Genomic DNA, 13,992 nt, shown 5'->3' on the forward strand with positions numbered 1-13,992 from the left:
CTGTGAGGCAAATATACATTATATACATAATACGACGTTGAATATAGTATTTTATATTATTTGAATAACGACGTAACTGTGTGACTAATATTACAAGAGACGACCTGACCCTGAGAACGTTATTAAAAGCATATTATAAAGAGGTGAGTCGAAGAGTGTGTGTGTGTGTGTGTGTGTGTGTGTGTGTGTGTGTGTGTGTGTGTGTGTGTGTCTATCTGTGTGATCGGTGGCTCTGTGCTCCTCGTCCCCTGGGAAAGTGACATCGATTACTCTGCGCTCCGCACCCGGCCTGTCTTCACTATGAATGGCTGCGTGTAGCGCGAGCGACACAGACCCTCCGACTCCTCCACCCGAACACCACCCAGCACATCGCGGCGCGCGCGAGACTTCACCCCGCCTCGCGCTGCTCGCTCGCGCTCACGGTGCACAGGGGTAAGCCGCGCCGCCTCGGGGCAGGTTCCTTTAGGGTGTGTGGGGTGGGGGTGATGGTGGGGGCGGGGGGTGGTGGTATTGTTTTTCGGAAGGTGTGCTGTAGCTGCATGGGGGGGATGGGCTGGAGCTGGAGCTGCCGCAACTAAACTTTAACACTCCACCCGCTCCACCGCTGCTGCCCGGGGCGGCTCACACCTCCTGCGGCATGTGGTCACATCTGGGGGGGTTTAGATGTTCAACACTGATGCTGAAACAAACACAGAGATCATAGTTGAGTTACAGCCCCGTGAGATGGAGCAGATGGAGGTGATGGTGGAGATGGAGGTGGTGATCCAGTGAGGAGGGTTAATGGTGCGCCGCCCCCCCCCCCGGTCCGGTCCGCCTCTCCCCCAGCTGCGGCATGTGTCCCGGGATGACCTGTTGATGTCGGGGGTGAGGAGTACCCGCCCCTCTCCTCCAGAAACGCGTTACACTTTAACCCAACACTTTAGTGAGAAATAAGATTTTTCACTTTTTTTCCATTTTTGCCAAATGATTTGAAGTTGGAGTTGAGTGTCCGACATGCAGGTCTGCGGACAGGAGTCACACCGGTGCGGTCCAGCCCGGTTCTGCGGCGGCGGGGTTGATGTCCGTGTGTAGGCCGTGGAGAGAGACACTGGCACCGGGGGGCGACCCTAAATCATTCATCCGCCGGACTATTTTTTGTGACCGGATTGGTGTGTGTGTCGTACGTTGGACTCGAGTACCGCGACGGAGGGACGGGTTCGGCTTCACGGTACCGTTTCATCTCTCTGCTCGGCCGTGCCAGGCTGGTGTGGTGCCGGGGCACGGGTGCGTGCGGGCGGGCGGGCAGGCGGGCACGGGGCTGCCGCTACCGCAGGACGCCGGCGCGGATACGGACGAGACACGTACCGCCCCCCTTTAGTGGAATATTATATATTATATTAAATTAAATTATATTATATTTAACGAGGTGGTGTTTAAAACGTTCACCTAGCCTGTTCTTTGGGGCAACGAAAAACACGTTGTCGTTAATGCGGAATAATACGAACGATTCAAGTACATTAACATCGCTGAAACATTGTGGCTGTAAAATGTCCGACAGGTCGATGCCGCTACATCGTTTCTTTGTGCCGATTTGCTCATTTAAAAGTAACATTTACAAATTTATGCTAATGTCTCGCTAATGGCTGGAGCTGCGATTAACCCTTCAGACCAGGAACTACAGACGTTAGGAGACATTTCAGGACGACTCACTCCACACACAACTTTACGTTTCGGTAACACGAAGGCTGTTTATGTTGTGTTTTAAATATCCAGTACTATAAATATCCAGTACTATAAACATCAGTACATGGAAGACTCGCTTCCCATCCGCTCTAACGCAAGTTCGGATACAATATCCGCGTCCGGACGTTGAGGGCAATGGGGCTCGGACGGAGATGTTTAACCCAGTTGACCCTTTGGTACGTGGGTGGAGGGGTTAAGTGTGGTACGTGGGTGGAGGGGTTAAGTGTGGTACGTGGGTGGAGGGGTTAAGTGTGGTACTTGGGTGGAGGGGTTAAGTGTGGTACGTGGGTGGAGGGGTTAAGTGTGGTACGTGGGTGGAGGGGTTAAGTGTGGTACTTGGGTGGAGGGGTTAATTAAGTGTGGTACGTGGGTGGAGGGGTTAAGTGTGGTACGTGGGTGGTCCTCGGTGGGATTTCCTTTGACTTTTAAGCAGAGAACACGTCTAAAATGTAGTTGCAAATGATTGCTGATTTGATGTAGTTTTTACCTCAAGTTGTTTATATGGAAGGGAATTTTAGTCCTGTCTAGATTTTTTTTTTCAGTCAGCCTGTACGGTAGCATCTTCCAATAAGTGTTAATTCAATAATAAATTTACCTAACCAAGAAATGATTATTTCTTAATTAGTTATTTCTGTAAAATTAACCTTTTAAATCTTGTTCCCAAGTCATTAGTTTTTTTTTTTTACCTCCACATTCAGAAATAGCCCGAAACCTGTCAGAAACAAACTCACTGCAAGTTATAGCTGAAAGGTGGAGGTTCATCTAAGTCATAAAGTCATAGAGATACTGCTTCATCTCATGTTAAAGCATGTGATAAAATGTTTTGTACTTTCCTGGAGTGGTAGTTGAGGTCAAAGATGTGCTGCTGTTTTATGACCTACATGCATACTTTAGTGAGTTTACCGTAGTGACCGGTGTGGCAAATTCAGATTCAGTTGTACCAGACAGGTGCAACCCTGAACCGATTGGCTTGTGCCAAACCACCAGGGTCAGCTCGTTAGTTAATTGACACATTTCATTGAGTGCATTGGAGACATTCGACTTACTAAGGATGAGTTTGCCAAAAAACAAGGCAGTGATCTTAATTCAGGGTTGGCACACAGACGAGCGCTTTAGTCCTGTGTTGTTTTTGAGCATCTGCTGGTGCCACTTTGGGGCCGTTTCTGTTTTTCCTGATCGGAGTTTTAATGATGAACTGCGTTGCGTGATGACCTGCACAGTTGTAATTACTGAAACTCCTTCCATTCAGGCTGCGTGCTCTGGTTATTTGCAGTGTCTGTTCTTGTCTGTTCAGATGATTGTGTGCAGTGGTTATGAGCTGACGTGTGTGTGTGTGTGTGTGTTCTCTGCAGACCCTGTGCTGCTGGGTCTAACGACATGGCGCAGACTCTCCACATGGCCATTCCCAACTTTGGCAACAGCGTGTTGGAGTGTCTGAACGAGCAGCGTCTGCAGGGCCTGTACTGCGACGTGTCCGTGGTGGTGAAGGGCCACGCCTTCAAGGCCCACCGCGCCGTGCTGGCGGCCAGCAGCTCCTACTTCCGCGACCTGTTCAACTCGGGTGGGAAGACGGCTGTGGTGGAGCTCCCCCCGGCCGTGCAGCCGCAGAGCTTCCAGCAGATCCTGGCCTTCTGCTACACAGGGAGGCTGAGCATGAACGTGGGCGACCAGTTCCTCCTCATGTACACGGCCGGCTTCCTGCAGATCCAGCAGATCATGGAGAAGGGCACAGAGTTCTTCCTCAAGGTCAGCTCCCCGAGCTGCGACTCGCAGGGTCTGCATACGGAAGAGACCCCGCCCTCCGAACCCCAGAGCCCCGTGACTCAGACGGGGGGCGGGTCCGCGGGAGGGGGGGTGGCGGCGGGACGCCCCGCCTCCTGCCTCACGCCGCTCCCGCTGGTGTCGAGGGTGAAGACGGAGCAGCCGCCCCTACAGCAGCAACAGCAGGAAGGTTCCCCGTATTCTGTGGTCTGCACCCCCGTGGCAAAGCGCCTTTGGGAGGGGGGCAGCCGGGAGGGGGGTGGTGGATCGGGGGGGGGAGGAGGAGGAGGAGGAGGGATGAGGAAGACGGCGAGATTCTCGCAGGAAGTGGCGCGGGGACCTTTGCCTCCTCAGGCTCCGGCGGTGCTGGGTGGTGCTGCTACTAACAACAACAACAATAACAACAACAACAACAGCACCACGACCAGCAGTGGTGGGGGAGGGGAGAGTGGTGCGGGCACTCCGGAGGGCACGAGCCCGGGAACCCTTAGCATATACACCAGTGACTCACCCATCTCCTATCACGATGATGAGGAAGAGGAAGAGCTAACGGACGAAACGGCCGAAGAGCAGTACAGGCAAATCTGCAGCATGTACACCATGTACAGCATGCTCAACATGGGGGCCGGAGGTAAGACACACACGCAGGACACGCCCTCCACACACTGCTGCTGTCATTGGGTACGTGTATTTATAATTAAGCGATGTCTCATACCTTCTTGAAATGAAGCTATGATTGAGCCCTGTTGAACCCCATAAGTAACGATAGTGTTGTGATGTGGTTCTAAACGTGGCATGTCTGAATTTTGCATGAACACAGTTCCAAATCGTTTAGCAATTCTAGGGAAGTGATAGCACCAACATTTCTACAAAAATGGTAATTTATCTAATTGTTATTTGATTGCTATTTAATTGAGGTAGTTTCTACATCCTGTTGTTAATATGGCTATTAAAAACCCTGCCTGGATTTTTGGGGTTAATGTGCAAAAAACGGGAAATAATTTGTTGTGGGAAAAATAAGCTGCAAGCAGACGGAGAGAAATGCAAGAAGCAGAATTCTTTATATTTCAGGAGCTCCTCTGGACGCCCAAATTACACACACCATAAGCATCTGCAAAGTAGATGCCCCCTGCCTCTGTAGAGTACCTCTTTTGTAACCCCCTACACATGTACACAGAAGTACACATGTACACTTCCTCTGAGATCATACCTGGGGGTCTGTTAGGAAATTGATGATTGATGCCTATACAGATACACAGATTTTCAATTCATAGCACGTGAAGATACATGCATGCGTTGGCCCATGAACACGCCTAGCCCGTGAACATCCTAAAGCATTTCATGGAGGCCAACGCGTGTAACTAAATCTCCCGTTTCGTCAACCTCAGCTGGAGAGAGAGTGGACTCCCTTCCAGACCACTTGACCGTAGAGTCGCGAGGGAGGGGGGTCCGAGTGCGGCAGGATCTCACCTCTCTCCCCACCGAGCTGATCTCCCAGATTGGGAACCGCTGCCACCCCAGGCTGTACGAGGACGGAGACCCGGCGGAGAAGTTGGAGCTGGTGACGGGCACCAGCGTCTTCATCTCGCGTGCCCAGCTCATGAACTGTCACGTCAGCGCTGGCACCCGCCACAAAGTTCTTCTCCGACGTCTGCTCGCTGCCTTCTTCGACCGGTATGGCGCACAAACGCCGTTACCCCCAGGGGACCGCCGAAGGTTCGACAACGCTGCTGTCGGCGTACGCCAAGTAGACTCATGCTTGTCTCTGTCGCTCTTCCTGTAGGAGTACGTTGGCCAACAGCTGTGGGACGGGCATTCGGTCCTCCACCAACGACCCAAACCGAAAACCGCTGGACAGCCGCGTTCTACACGCAGTCAAGTGTGAGTCGGCCCCATCCAGTCAGTAAGACGTACACTAGAGTTTCATATAACCTATAGTACACTCTGTTAGGGCTGGCACAAACGATTATTTTTATAGTCAACTAATCACCGATTAATTTTTATGATTAGTCAACTAATCGGTTCGTACATTAACTGAATATAAAACATACAGCTTATCACACTAGAATGCAACTGCTATTATATAACCATCATTAGATTTCAGCTATATGCTAACTAAAAATAAAAACAATTAAGATCATAGTTCATTAAATCTTTAATGAAATATGCAGCTTGTTGCAACAATTATTAAAATAAGTATAAGGCACTGGCTTAAACAATGCAAAAATAAATACACTAATAAAGAAATTATTTTTTTTAGGTTTTTCTTTCTTTCATTTGTCTCTGGCATCAAACTTGGCTACATTTAAATCAAATTAGTTAGGTACCTGAAAAGGAATTATTCACAAAAATAAAGTTTTGGTCTCACTGACATTACAGAAAACACACAAATGCGTGCTAAGGCTAATGAAACAAATCACCATCACTAATGTTAACTTTTACAGCTACCACGATAAGTAAGTACTAAGGTAAAGCTCTGTTTACGCTAACTTTAGCAGCTAACTAGCAATTTAGATTACAGAGATGACGGTCCCTCTTCATCATTGTCACAATCAGCCACAACATGCTTCATGTGCTCGTACATCGCGGTTGTGCTGCCGTGGAAGGAAAGTTCTGCCTTACAGATATTGCACGTGTTTCGGAACCCGGCTACAGAAAATGATCCCACACTTTTGAGTTCCGTAGCCGGGTAGCCATGATACCAGTCTGTATAACGTCCTGGGATGTCGTCCACTGTCTACCCCGGTTTCCACTACTGCGCATGTGGGTCAAGGGCAAAAAGGCAGATGCAGCATTGGAAACTGCCGCAGCAGTTTGGAGAGAGAAAAAAAACGATGCATCGACTATTAAATTAGTCGTTGACTATTTTAATAGTCGACACAATCGTGACTAGTCGACTAATCATGGCAGCCCTACACTCTATACATTTTTTTCCTAATCCATCCACCAACTCTTCTGGGAAGGCTATCCACAAGGTTTAGGTGTTTATGGGGATTTTTACCATTCTTCCAGAAGTGCATTTGTGATGTTGTTGATGTTGGACGAGAAGGCCTGGCTCTCAGTCTCCGCTCTAATTCATCCCAAAGGTGTTCTATGGAGTTGAGGTCAGGACTCTGTGCAGGCCAGTCAAGTTCATCCACACCAGATTCTGCCGTCCATGTCTTTATGGACCTTGCTTTGTTCACTGGTGCATAGTTATGTTGGAAAAGGAAGGGGCCAGCTCCAAACTGTTCCCACAAAGTTAGGAACATGGAATTGTCCAAAATGTCTTGGTATGCTGAAGCGTTCAGAGTTCCTTTCACTGGAACTAAGGGGCCAAGCCCAGCTCCTGAAAAACAACCCCACACCATAATCCCCCCTCCACCAAACTTTATACTTGGCACAATGCAGTCAGACAAGTACTGTTCTCCTGGCAACCGCCAAACCCAGACTCATCCATCAGATTGCCAGATGGAGAAGTGAGATTCATCACTCCAGAGAAAGTGCCTTCACTGCTCTAGAGTCCAGTGGTGGTGTGCTTTACACCACTACATGCGATCTTGAGCACTGTTCTTAAGCTGATCTGAAGGCCACATGAAGTTTGGATGTGTGTAGTGACTGCAGAAAGTTGGCGATGTCTTTGCACCATGCGCTTCAGCATCCGCTGACCCCCGCTCCGTCAGTTTATGTGTCCTACCACTTCATGGCTGAGTTGCTGTCGTTCCCAAATACTTCCATTTTCTTTATAATACAGCTGACAGTTGACTGTGGAATATTTAGGAGTGAGGATATTTCACGACTGGATTTGTTGCACAGGTGGCATCCTATCTCAGTTCCATGCTGGAATTCACTGAGCTCCTGAGAGCAACCCATTCTGTCACAATTGTTTGTAAAAACAGTGTGCATGCTTAGGTACTTAATTTTATACACCTGTGGCCATGGAAGTGATTGGAACACCAGATTCTGATCATTTGGATGGGTGAGTGAATATTTTTGGCAATATAGTGTATTTGAAATTATGTACTGGATAGGGGTGTGTTTAAAAAATCGATCTTTTGATTCAAATCAATCTTCATTTGAATGATTCGATATCGATCTATGAAACCTGAGATCGATCTTTAGAATTAGCCAATGTTCCCCGCATATGCGTAGTGTTTTAACGTCTCACGTTTTATCTCGCGAGATCATCCTTTTTTTTCTCGAGCACCGCCATTTGGCTGGGGTGATCAGTTAAGCATGGCTGCAGCAAGAGTAAAAATGCCCAAGAACCTGAAGGCAGATGTATGGTTACATTGTGGATTCAGAAACCATGATGGTAGGGAAGAGTTGGATAAAAGCACAGCCATGTGTAAACTGTGCAACATGGAGGTGAAATATTGTAGAAATACCACAAATCTGAGAAATCATTTAACGCGACACCATCCTGATATTCAAAAAACACCAAACCCAAACAAACTCCACTAGAGAAGGCATTTGCGATTAAACTATCTACAAGTTCTCCCCGTGCCAAAAAAATAACCGACATGCTTGAATTCCACCTTATAAAGGTGTATAAACCCTGCAAACATGACTTTGTTCATTGCGCTGAAGCGCGGCGCGCGTGAAGTTACAAAATTCGAGAGGTGCATGAGCGGAGCCACCGCGATTATGTCGTTTTCGGCATTTGAGTGTTCCTTGTATCATTACAACATTTCACATTCAAACTACACTTTTTATTGTAACTGAAATGTCCCTACAAGAATCGATATTGAATCGGATCGAATCCAATCGAAAATCAAATTGAATAGGGACCTTGTGAATTGGAATCGAATCGAAATGGCAAATCAGTGGTGATACCCACCCCTAGTACTGGAGTACGAGAGAACTTTATTCGTCTAGCTCTCTGGGTAGATCGTAAAGCTTCTCCCTCAGCCCTCAGTGGAGGCGGAGGCGGTTGGGGCCGTCCTTCAAACATGTTGAGCCATCAAGTGACATCATGGTGGTGGCAGTCTGAAAATACGCAGTTCCCGCACGTATATCGGAGGAAGCATGTTCAGATCTTCCACCCCCTACTTGGTAGCACCATTCGATGGGTAGAGGAATTAGATAGTGGGTGGAATTGAAGACTAATCCTTGGAGAAAACTGGGTTTAAATAAAATAAACATTCTTGTTATGAAGACCTTGCAAGTTTCGTTGTCATTCTGATCCGTGTTTCTTTGTCCTTCGTTCTGCAGTTTACTGTCAGAACTTTGCGCCGCATTTCAAGGAGAGCGAGATGAACGCGATAGCGGCGGACATGTGCACCAACGCCCGCCGTGTCGTCCGGAAGAGCTGGATCCCCAAGCTGAAGCTACTGATGGCGGAGAACGACGCCTACGCCAACTTCTTCCCCGAATCCGCCAAGGCTGACGCCGATGCCCTGGGGGCCGAGGCCGCCTTTGACACGCCCCCGCTGGAAGGCGGGGCCGGCCACGATCCCGCCCATTCATCCGCCGATGTGCTGCAAGGTATAGGCGGAGATGGCAGCGCTCTGTTTTAGTGAGTACGGACACCCGCAGCGACGCCACACAGCGATCCGCTCCTCTCTTTCTTCCATTGCTCCATCTTTTCCTGCGATGCCAGACACCGCCATGTGCGCTTCGGTCCCAGACTAGTGAGTGAAGGAGCGAGAGAGGAAGCTCAAGGACACCAGGACGAGAGGATTCAGAAGACTGGTTAAACCCTCTGGGTTTCTTTCTGCTCCTTTGCGCATTCGTTAGTCTCGGTCTTGAGTTCTTTTTAACCTCGCTCAACCTCGTACGTACGGACTTCATCTATGACCACACCTCTCTAGATCACGAACTCCCAAAGACGGGGGGGGTTGGGTCGCGTGTACGTGTGCCGAAGCTGCAATGCAGGAAGCACTTTAGCAGTCTGAAAACACTGTCTCCATCGTGAATGTATGTGTACGGAATGTTCCTTTAGCTCACCTGCCTTTGGACTCTGTTGAACAGGTGAGCCGTCACCGATAGAGGCGTGGCTCCCTGCCCCCTCAAGACACATTTCCCTCCCCCAAAACCCTCCTCTGTTTTTTTTTCTTCATTCCTTTTCTTTATCATCATTTGCATTTTTATATATACTTTAATTTTTTTTACAGTTCCATTTATTTGTGCGTGATGAAGATGAGGGAATAAGTGGTGTTTTAGTCCATTTGTGATTTTTGAAACAGGAGCAATGTGTGATTTGTCCTAGAACCTCACTGTATGATTGAATAGAGATGAAGATGACACCTGGATTTCTAGTCCAAAATCTAATCCAAAAGCAGTTTGTTCAGGCTTTTTTGGGTTGTTGTTGTTTGTTTGTTTGTTTGGGCGAGATTAAGAAGTGGCCACGGAGGCTAGAAGGATCTGTAGGAGTACGAGCGTGTTTCTGCATGGGGCCACATCTTTCCAGAACATTCCCAGAGTCTTGGTCCTTAATGAGAGAATATGATTTGCCAGTTTCCCAGAGCCTGTGAACTGGGCGTGCACCTCGGTGCATGACTGCGTGCGTGTGGGGATACTCAATACAGCACTACTGAATGGGAGTTAAATGGCTGCTTCAGCTGTGGGCAGTAGCTATAACATTCACACAAGTGTTGCAGTGTGCAGCCTGTGCGAATGCAAGTGTGGGTAAATGTAGCTTGTTACCCTGATCTGAGATCAGTTTGTTCTGTGGTCAAGGCCTACGGCTGGTTGGGCAGCTGGGAGGCTTCTGGGTGTGAGGCTGAGGGGGAGTGTGGGCGGAGCCAGGACTGTACCACCCCACACTGATGGGAGGAGTTAGCGTGGAACTGACCCCAAACGAACACACAGGCGTTAACAGTAGAACTGAAACACATCCTGAGCTATCAGTCAGACAAGCTTCCAATTAAATTTCTTTCTTTTTTTTAAAGCAAAGTGTCCTTTTGTTTATAGCTTTTATAAGAGGTTTACAGTTTTTTTTTTATAAATAGTCAAGAGTTTTATAAAAATAGGTCTAATTTTCAGAGACCTTAGACACCTTTTCAACTAAAGACAATGAACAGGGGGGTGGAGAATTGGACTGTAGTTTTAAGCACCCCTTGGCCAAATGGTATGACCCTAAGAGACTGCACTCTGATACAGTCCCAGAAAAAGAATGAGAAGGGAAGAAATTCGCACCTTAGTGTAAATCACAGTGTTCTGTTGGGGGGGGGGGGGGGGGGCAGCTGGCTTTGTGTGAATGCATACAGGCTGGGGTTTTTGTGACTGCCATTACAGAGACGTGTGAAAGCGATCCGTATAAACGTGTGTGTCAACAGCACGCTGTGGGTGTGGGTATGCATTTTAATGTCTGTCTGGAGGAGGGTGTGCTGGGTTCTATAAGATGAAAGCGTGTGTGTGTATATGTCTGGCTTTTGTGTGTGCAGTGTCTGAAAGAGGTTAGTGTGTGTGTGTGTGTGTGTGTGTGTGTGTGTGTGTGTGTGTGTGTGTGTGTGTGTGGGGATGAGCTGTGTTTGTTTTTGTCTGAATCAGTGGGAGAGACATACAGTCACAGTACAGAGGGAGGGGATTAGATAGAAGATGGATGCATACATGCATATCCAGACACACACACACACACTGATAAATAATCACACACACACACACAGAGACACAGCTGGTGCAGTGAGACAGTGGTCTCTGTTCACTAAATGAATAATCAGATCTCGCTGCAGTCCAAATCTGATTTCACCTCCTCATTTTGGTTTCAATTTAATTTTCACTTTATGACTCAAATTGGAGCGGCTTCAGGAAGTGCAAATTAAAGTGTCTGAACACAACCATTAGATGTGTGTGTGTGTGTGTGTGTGTGTGTGTGTGTGTATGTGTGTGAGTGAGTGAGTCTCTTTGTGTGAGTCTCTTTGTGTGTGTCTCTTTCTGTGTGTGTGTGTGTGTGTGTGTGTGTGTTCCTGTCCAAACAACAGATGGGACTGAAAACGGGTTGACGGTATCTGTGTACGCGCACACTTCGCCTGTGAGGTGAGGACTCTCCACGCTCCCACTACGGTGTCCGGATAGATTTATAATATACGCCATTAGTTGGCGCTTTAATGTATAAATCCATAAGCCTGTGTCTAACACACACACACCTCAGCAATGTGTATATGAGTGGCGGGTTAAAGACTGGTGGCTCATAAATAAACCAGCTGAAAGACACGGCCGCAGTATTTCCACAGAGAAAGAGAGAAAAAGAGAAAGAGCAGAATCGACATGCTGTGGTAAAACATGACGGCTGCTTCTTTCCGGCTACTGTCAAGTACACGACGTTTCCAGAGAAACGGTACATTTAATGTCATTGTTTTCAAACTTTGACAGCTTTACGACTTTACAAAGGCTTTTTCTTTGCGGATTTAGCGTGTTAGCGATACAACTAATTACAAATATTAATGTGGATCCAGGCCGGTTGGTTACTGAGGTAGTGCCGTTTTGGCAACGTTCATGACTGAAATGGAGAGGGAAGGAGTTGTGGCACACTGAATTGCTCTCATATGGCTTTTTAAGAACGCCTTTATGTTATTCTCGGAGTCTGGAGCCGAGTTACGTTCGTCTGTGGTGGATGGGCGAGATGATGGCGGCCACACGGTGGCTGATTGAGCCGCACATCATCACAACTGCTGCCTTTCACACACGGAGGGGTCGCGTGACGCGAGCAATACCCACCCTGACCACAAGGGGGCAGCGCGGAGCAGGAAGACAGCAGTCAGATTCCGTGTTTAAAATCTCTCATTTTCCCTAAAATAACTCAATGTCTGACCAAACAAATTGAACATTTTTATAAAACCTGCCAAATGCTAATTAGATAAAAATAAAATAAAAAGTAATTACATTTTACACTTCTTTTGAGTTTTTTGACAAATTGTATTTCTACTGATGTTTGTCAGTATAACGATCAAATCAGTTGGGACCCAAAGCAATATTGCACAGCAGTGTCGGAACTGATGTTGTAATACTGAAATTTCTGATTTTGGCCTTAACATAGAGAGCATGTCTCTCAATATTTGACACTTTAATTGTGGATTTCATGTACCTAATGATTTCTGAGGAGTCTTTTTCATGAAATGCCCCGACACTGAGATGTGGTGAAAAGATGCAGTCGTCCTGTTTGGACAAATCTGTTGCTTCTTACAGAGAGAAAAACGAGAGAGAGCGAAGGAGATTATTTCTTTTTTCTGACACGGAGAAGCACCTTTTTCTGAGGGTCTGTGCTCTGAACACGTTTCACTTTCTGCTCACACACTTTGAAACCAAGAAGGTGACTTCAGGCACAGTGGCATCTGTTCCTTTTAAAATGTTTATTGTATTATTTTTTTACTTCTATCTTCTATCTTTGTTGTTGTCGTCGTCATTAGCAGTGTTCCGGCCACTCCCCTTCATCGTGGGTGGAGTGTGGGAGTGGCCAAGAGATGTTCATCATGTCTCTCTAATCAGTGGGGGGAGAGTCAGGACAGGACACACTATATATTATTATGGGAGATCATCACTACCAACAGATGGTAATGTCAATACGAAAAATTATGCATATTAATTTACTATATATAGTGCATCAGGAAATATCCACATGTATTATCTATCCATCAATTCTCTCCTCCCTGTGCTGCATCCTGCATTTGGTGTGCTCCAATGTGCTACCAGCGACCTCTGGGCCCATCAAGGGTCACAACCTCTGCTCAGCTCTATGGATGACCCAGCCCACCAGAGACTGACTGACACACACAAACACACACACCCATGCGTAGGTGTGTGGATCTACCTCCTCAGGCCTCTGCCGTGGTTCCCTGGTCCCAGAGCCCTGGAAAGGTTTTTGGTGTGTCACATGCGGATTGCCTGATGGAGGGGGTGTGTTTAGAATGCGGAATGTGGTAGATTATTACCTCATAATGGGACCAGGGGGTTCTATTGCCATGGCTATGGAGAGAGAGTCTCTGGTGTGGTTCGAAGGTTCTTGCAGGTTTTTTTTATTTCTTCACTATAAATATCAATATACATATGTACAATACACTATAAATATCAATATATAATGTATACTGTACATTATACATAAAAACACTAAAGAAGTTTGATTGTTGTGCATTCGCAGCATGAGGTATTTAAAGCCCCCACAAATTGCTTTTTTGAATTCTGATGCAGTAATGTTTACTGATGTCACCCCCCCCCCCCCCCAGCTGTGACCCCACCTATGCCCCTAAGTACAGAACAGTGTTTACCTGTGTTCCAAGTGCCAATATCTTTGTGAGTTCCTTTACTGTGATCCAATATGAACGATAATTGCACATTAACTACTGTAATAAAAATGGGGAAATAATCTGAATAAATCTTAATTAAAAAAGTTTGTAACAAGAAACATTTTCACTGTTCTTTGTTAAAGCACTTTGCACACTGTCTATACACAAAGCTTATTATAAATGAATATTTTCATTTATTTAGGATCCAGGATTTTTATTCCAAAAGATCAGAAAGGCATTTCACATCATAGCAAATATGTAGTTATATGGAATATGGAAAAGAGGAATACATAGAAAATTAACCACC

General features: G+C 46.8%; 1 protein-coding gene across 3 annotated transcripts; it reads left to right on the forward strand.

Annotated features, from left to right (window-relative positions):
* The first annotated feature begins 208 nt into the window (after window positions 1-208).
* nacc1b (nucleus accumbens associated 1, BEN and BTB (POZ) domain containing b) lies at window positions 209-13,798 on the forward strand. 3 transcript variants are annotated; one of them, XM_077011282.1, is made up of 5 exons: window positions 209-432; window positions 3,075-4,114; window positions 4,872-5,157; window positions 5,267-5,364; window positions 8,677-13,798. In XM_077011282.1, exons 1-5 carry the CDS (start codon window positions 305-307, stop codon window positions 8,979-8,981), a joined length of 1,857 nt encoding a protein of 618 aa, XP_076867397.1. In that variant the 5' UTR covers window positions 209-304; the 3' UTR covers window positions 8,982-13,798. The 3 variants fall into 3 exon arrangements, with proteins under 3 accessions (XP_076867397.1, XP_076867485.1, XP_076867574.1); XM_077011370.1 differs by lacking the exon at window positions 209-432 and adding an exon at window positions 611-1,207; XM_077011459.1 differs by lacking the exon at window positions 209-432 and adding an exon at window positions 1,477-1,898.
* Window positions 13,799-13,992: the final 194 nt, after the last annotated feature.

The sequence above is a fragment of the Brachyhypopomus gauderio genome, chromosome 1, assembly GCF_052324685.1.
Source record: "Brachyhypopomus gauderio isolate BG-103 chromosome 1, BGAUD_0.2, whole genome shotgun sequence".
NCBI classification, from domain to species: Eukaryota; Metazoa; Chordata; class Actinopteri; order Gymnotiformes; family Hypopomidae; genus Brachyhypopomus; species Brachyhypopomus gauderio.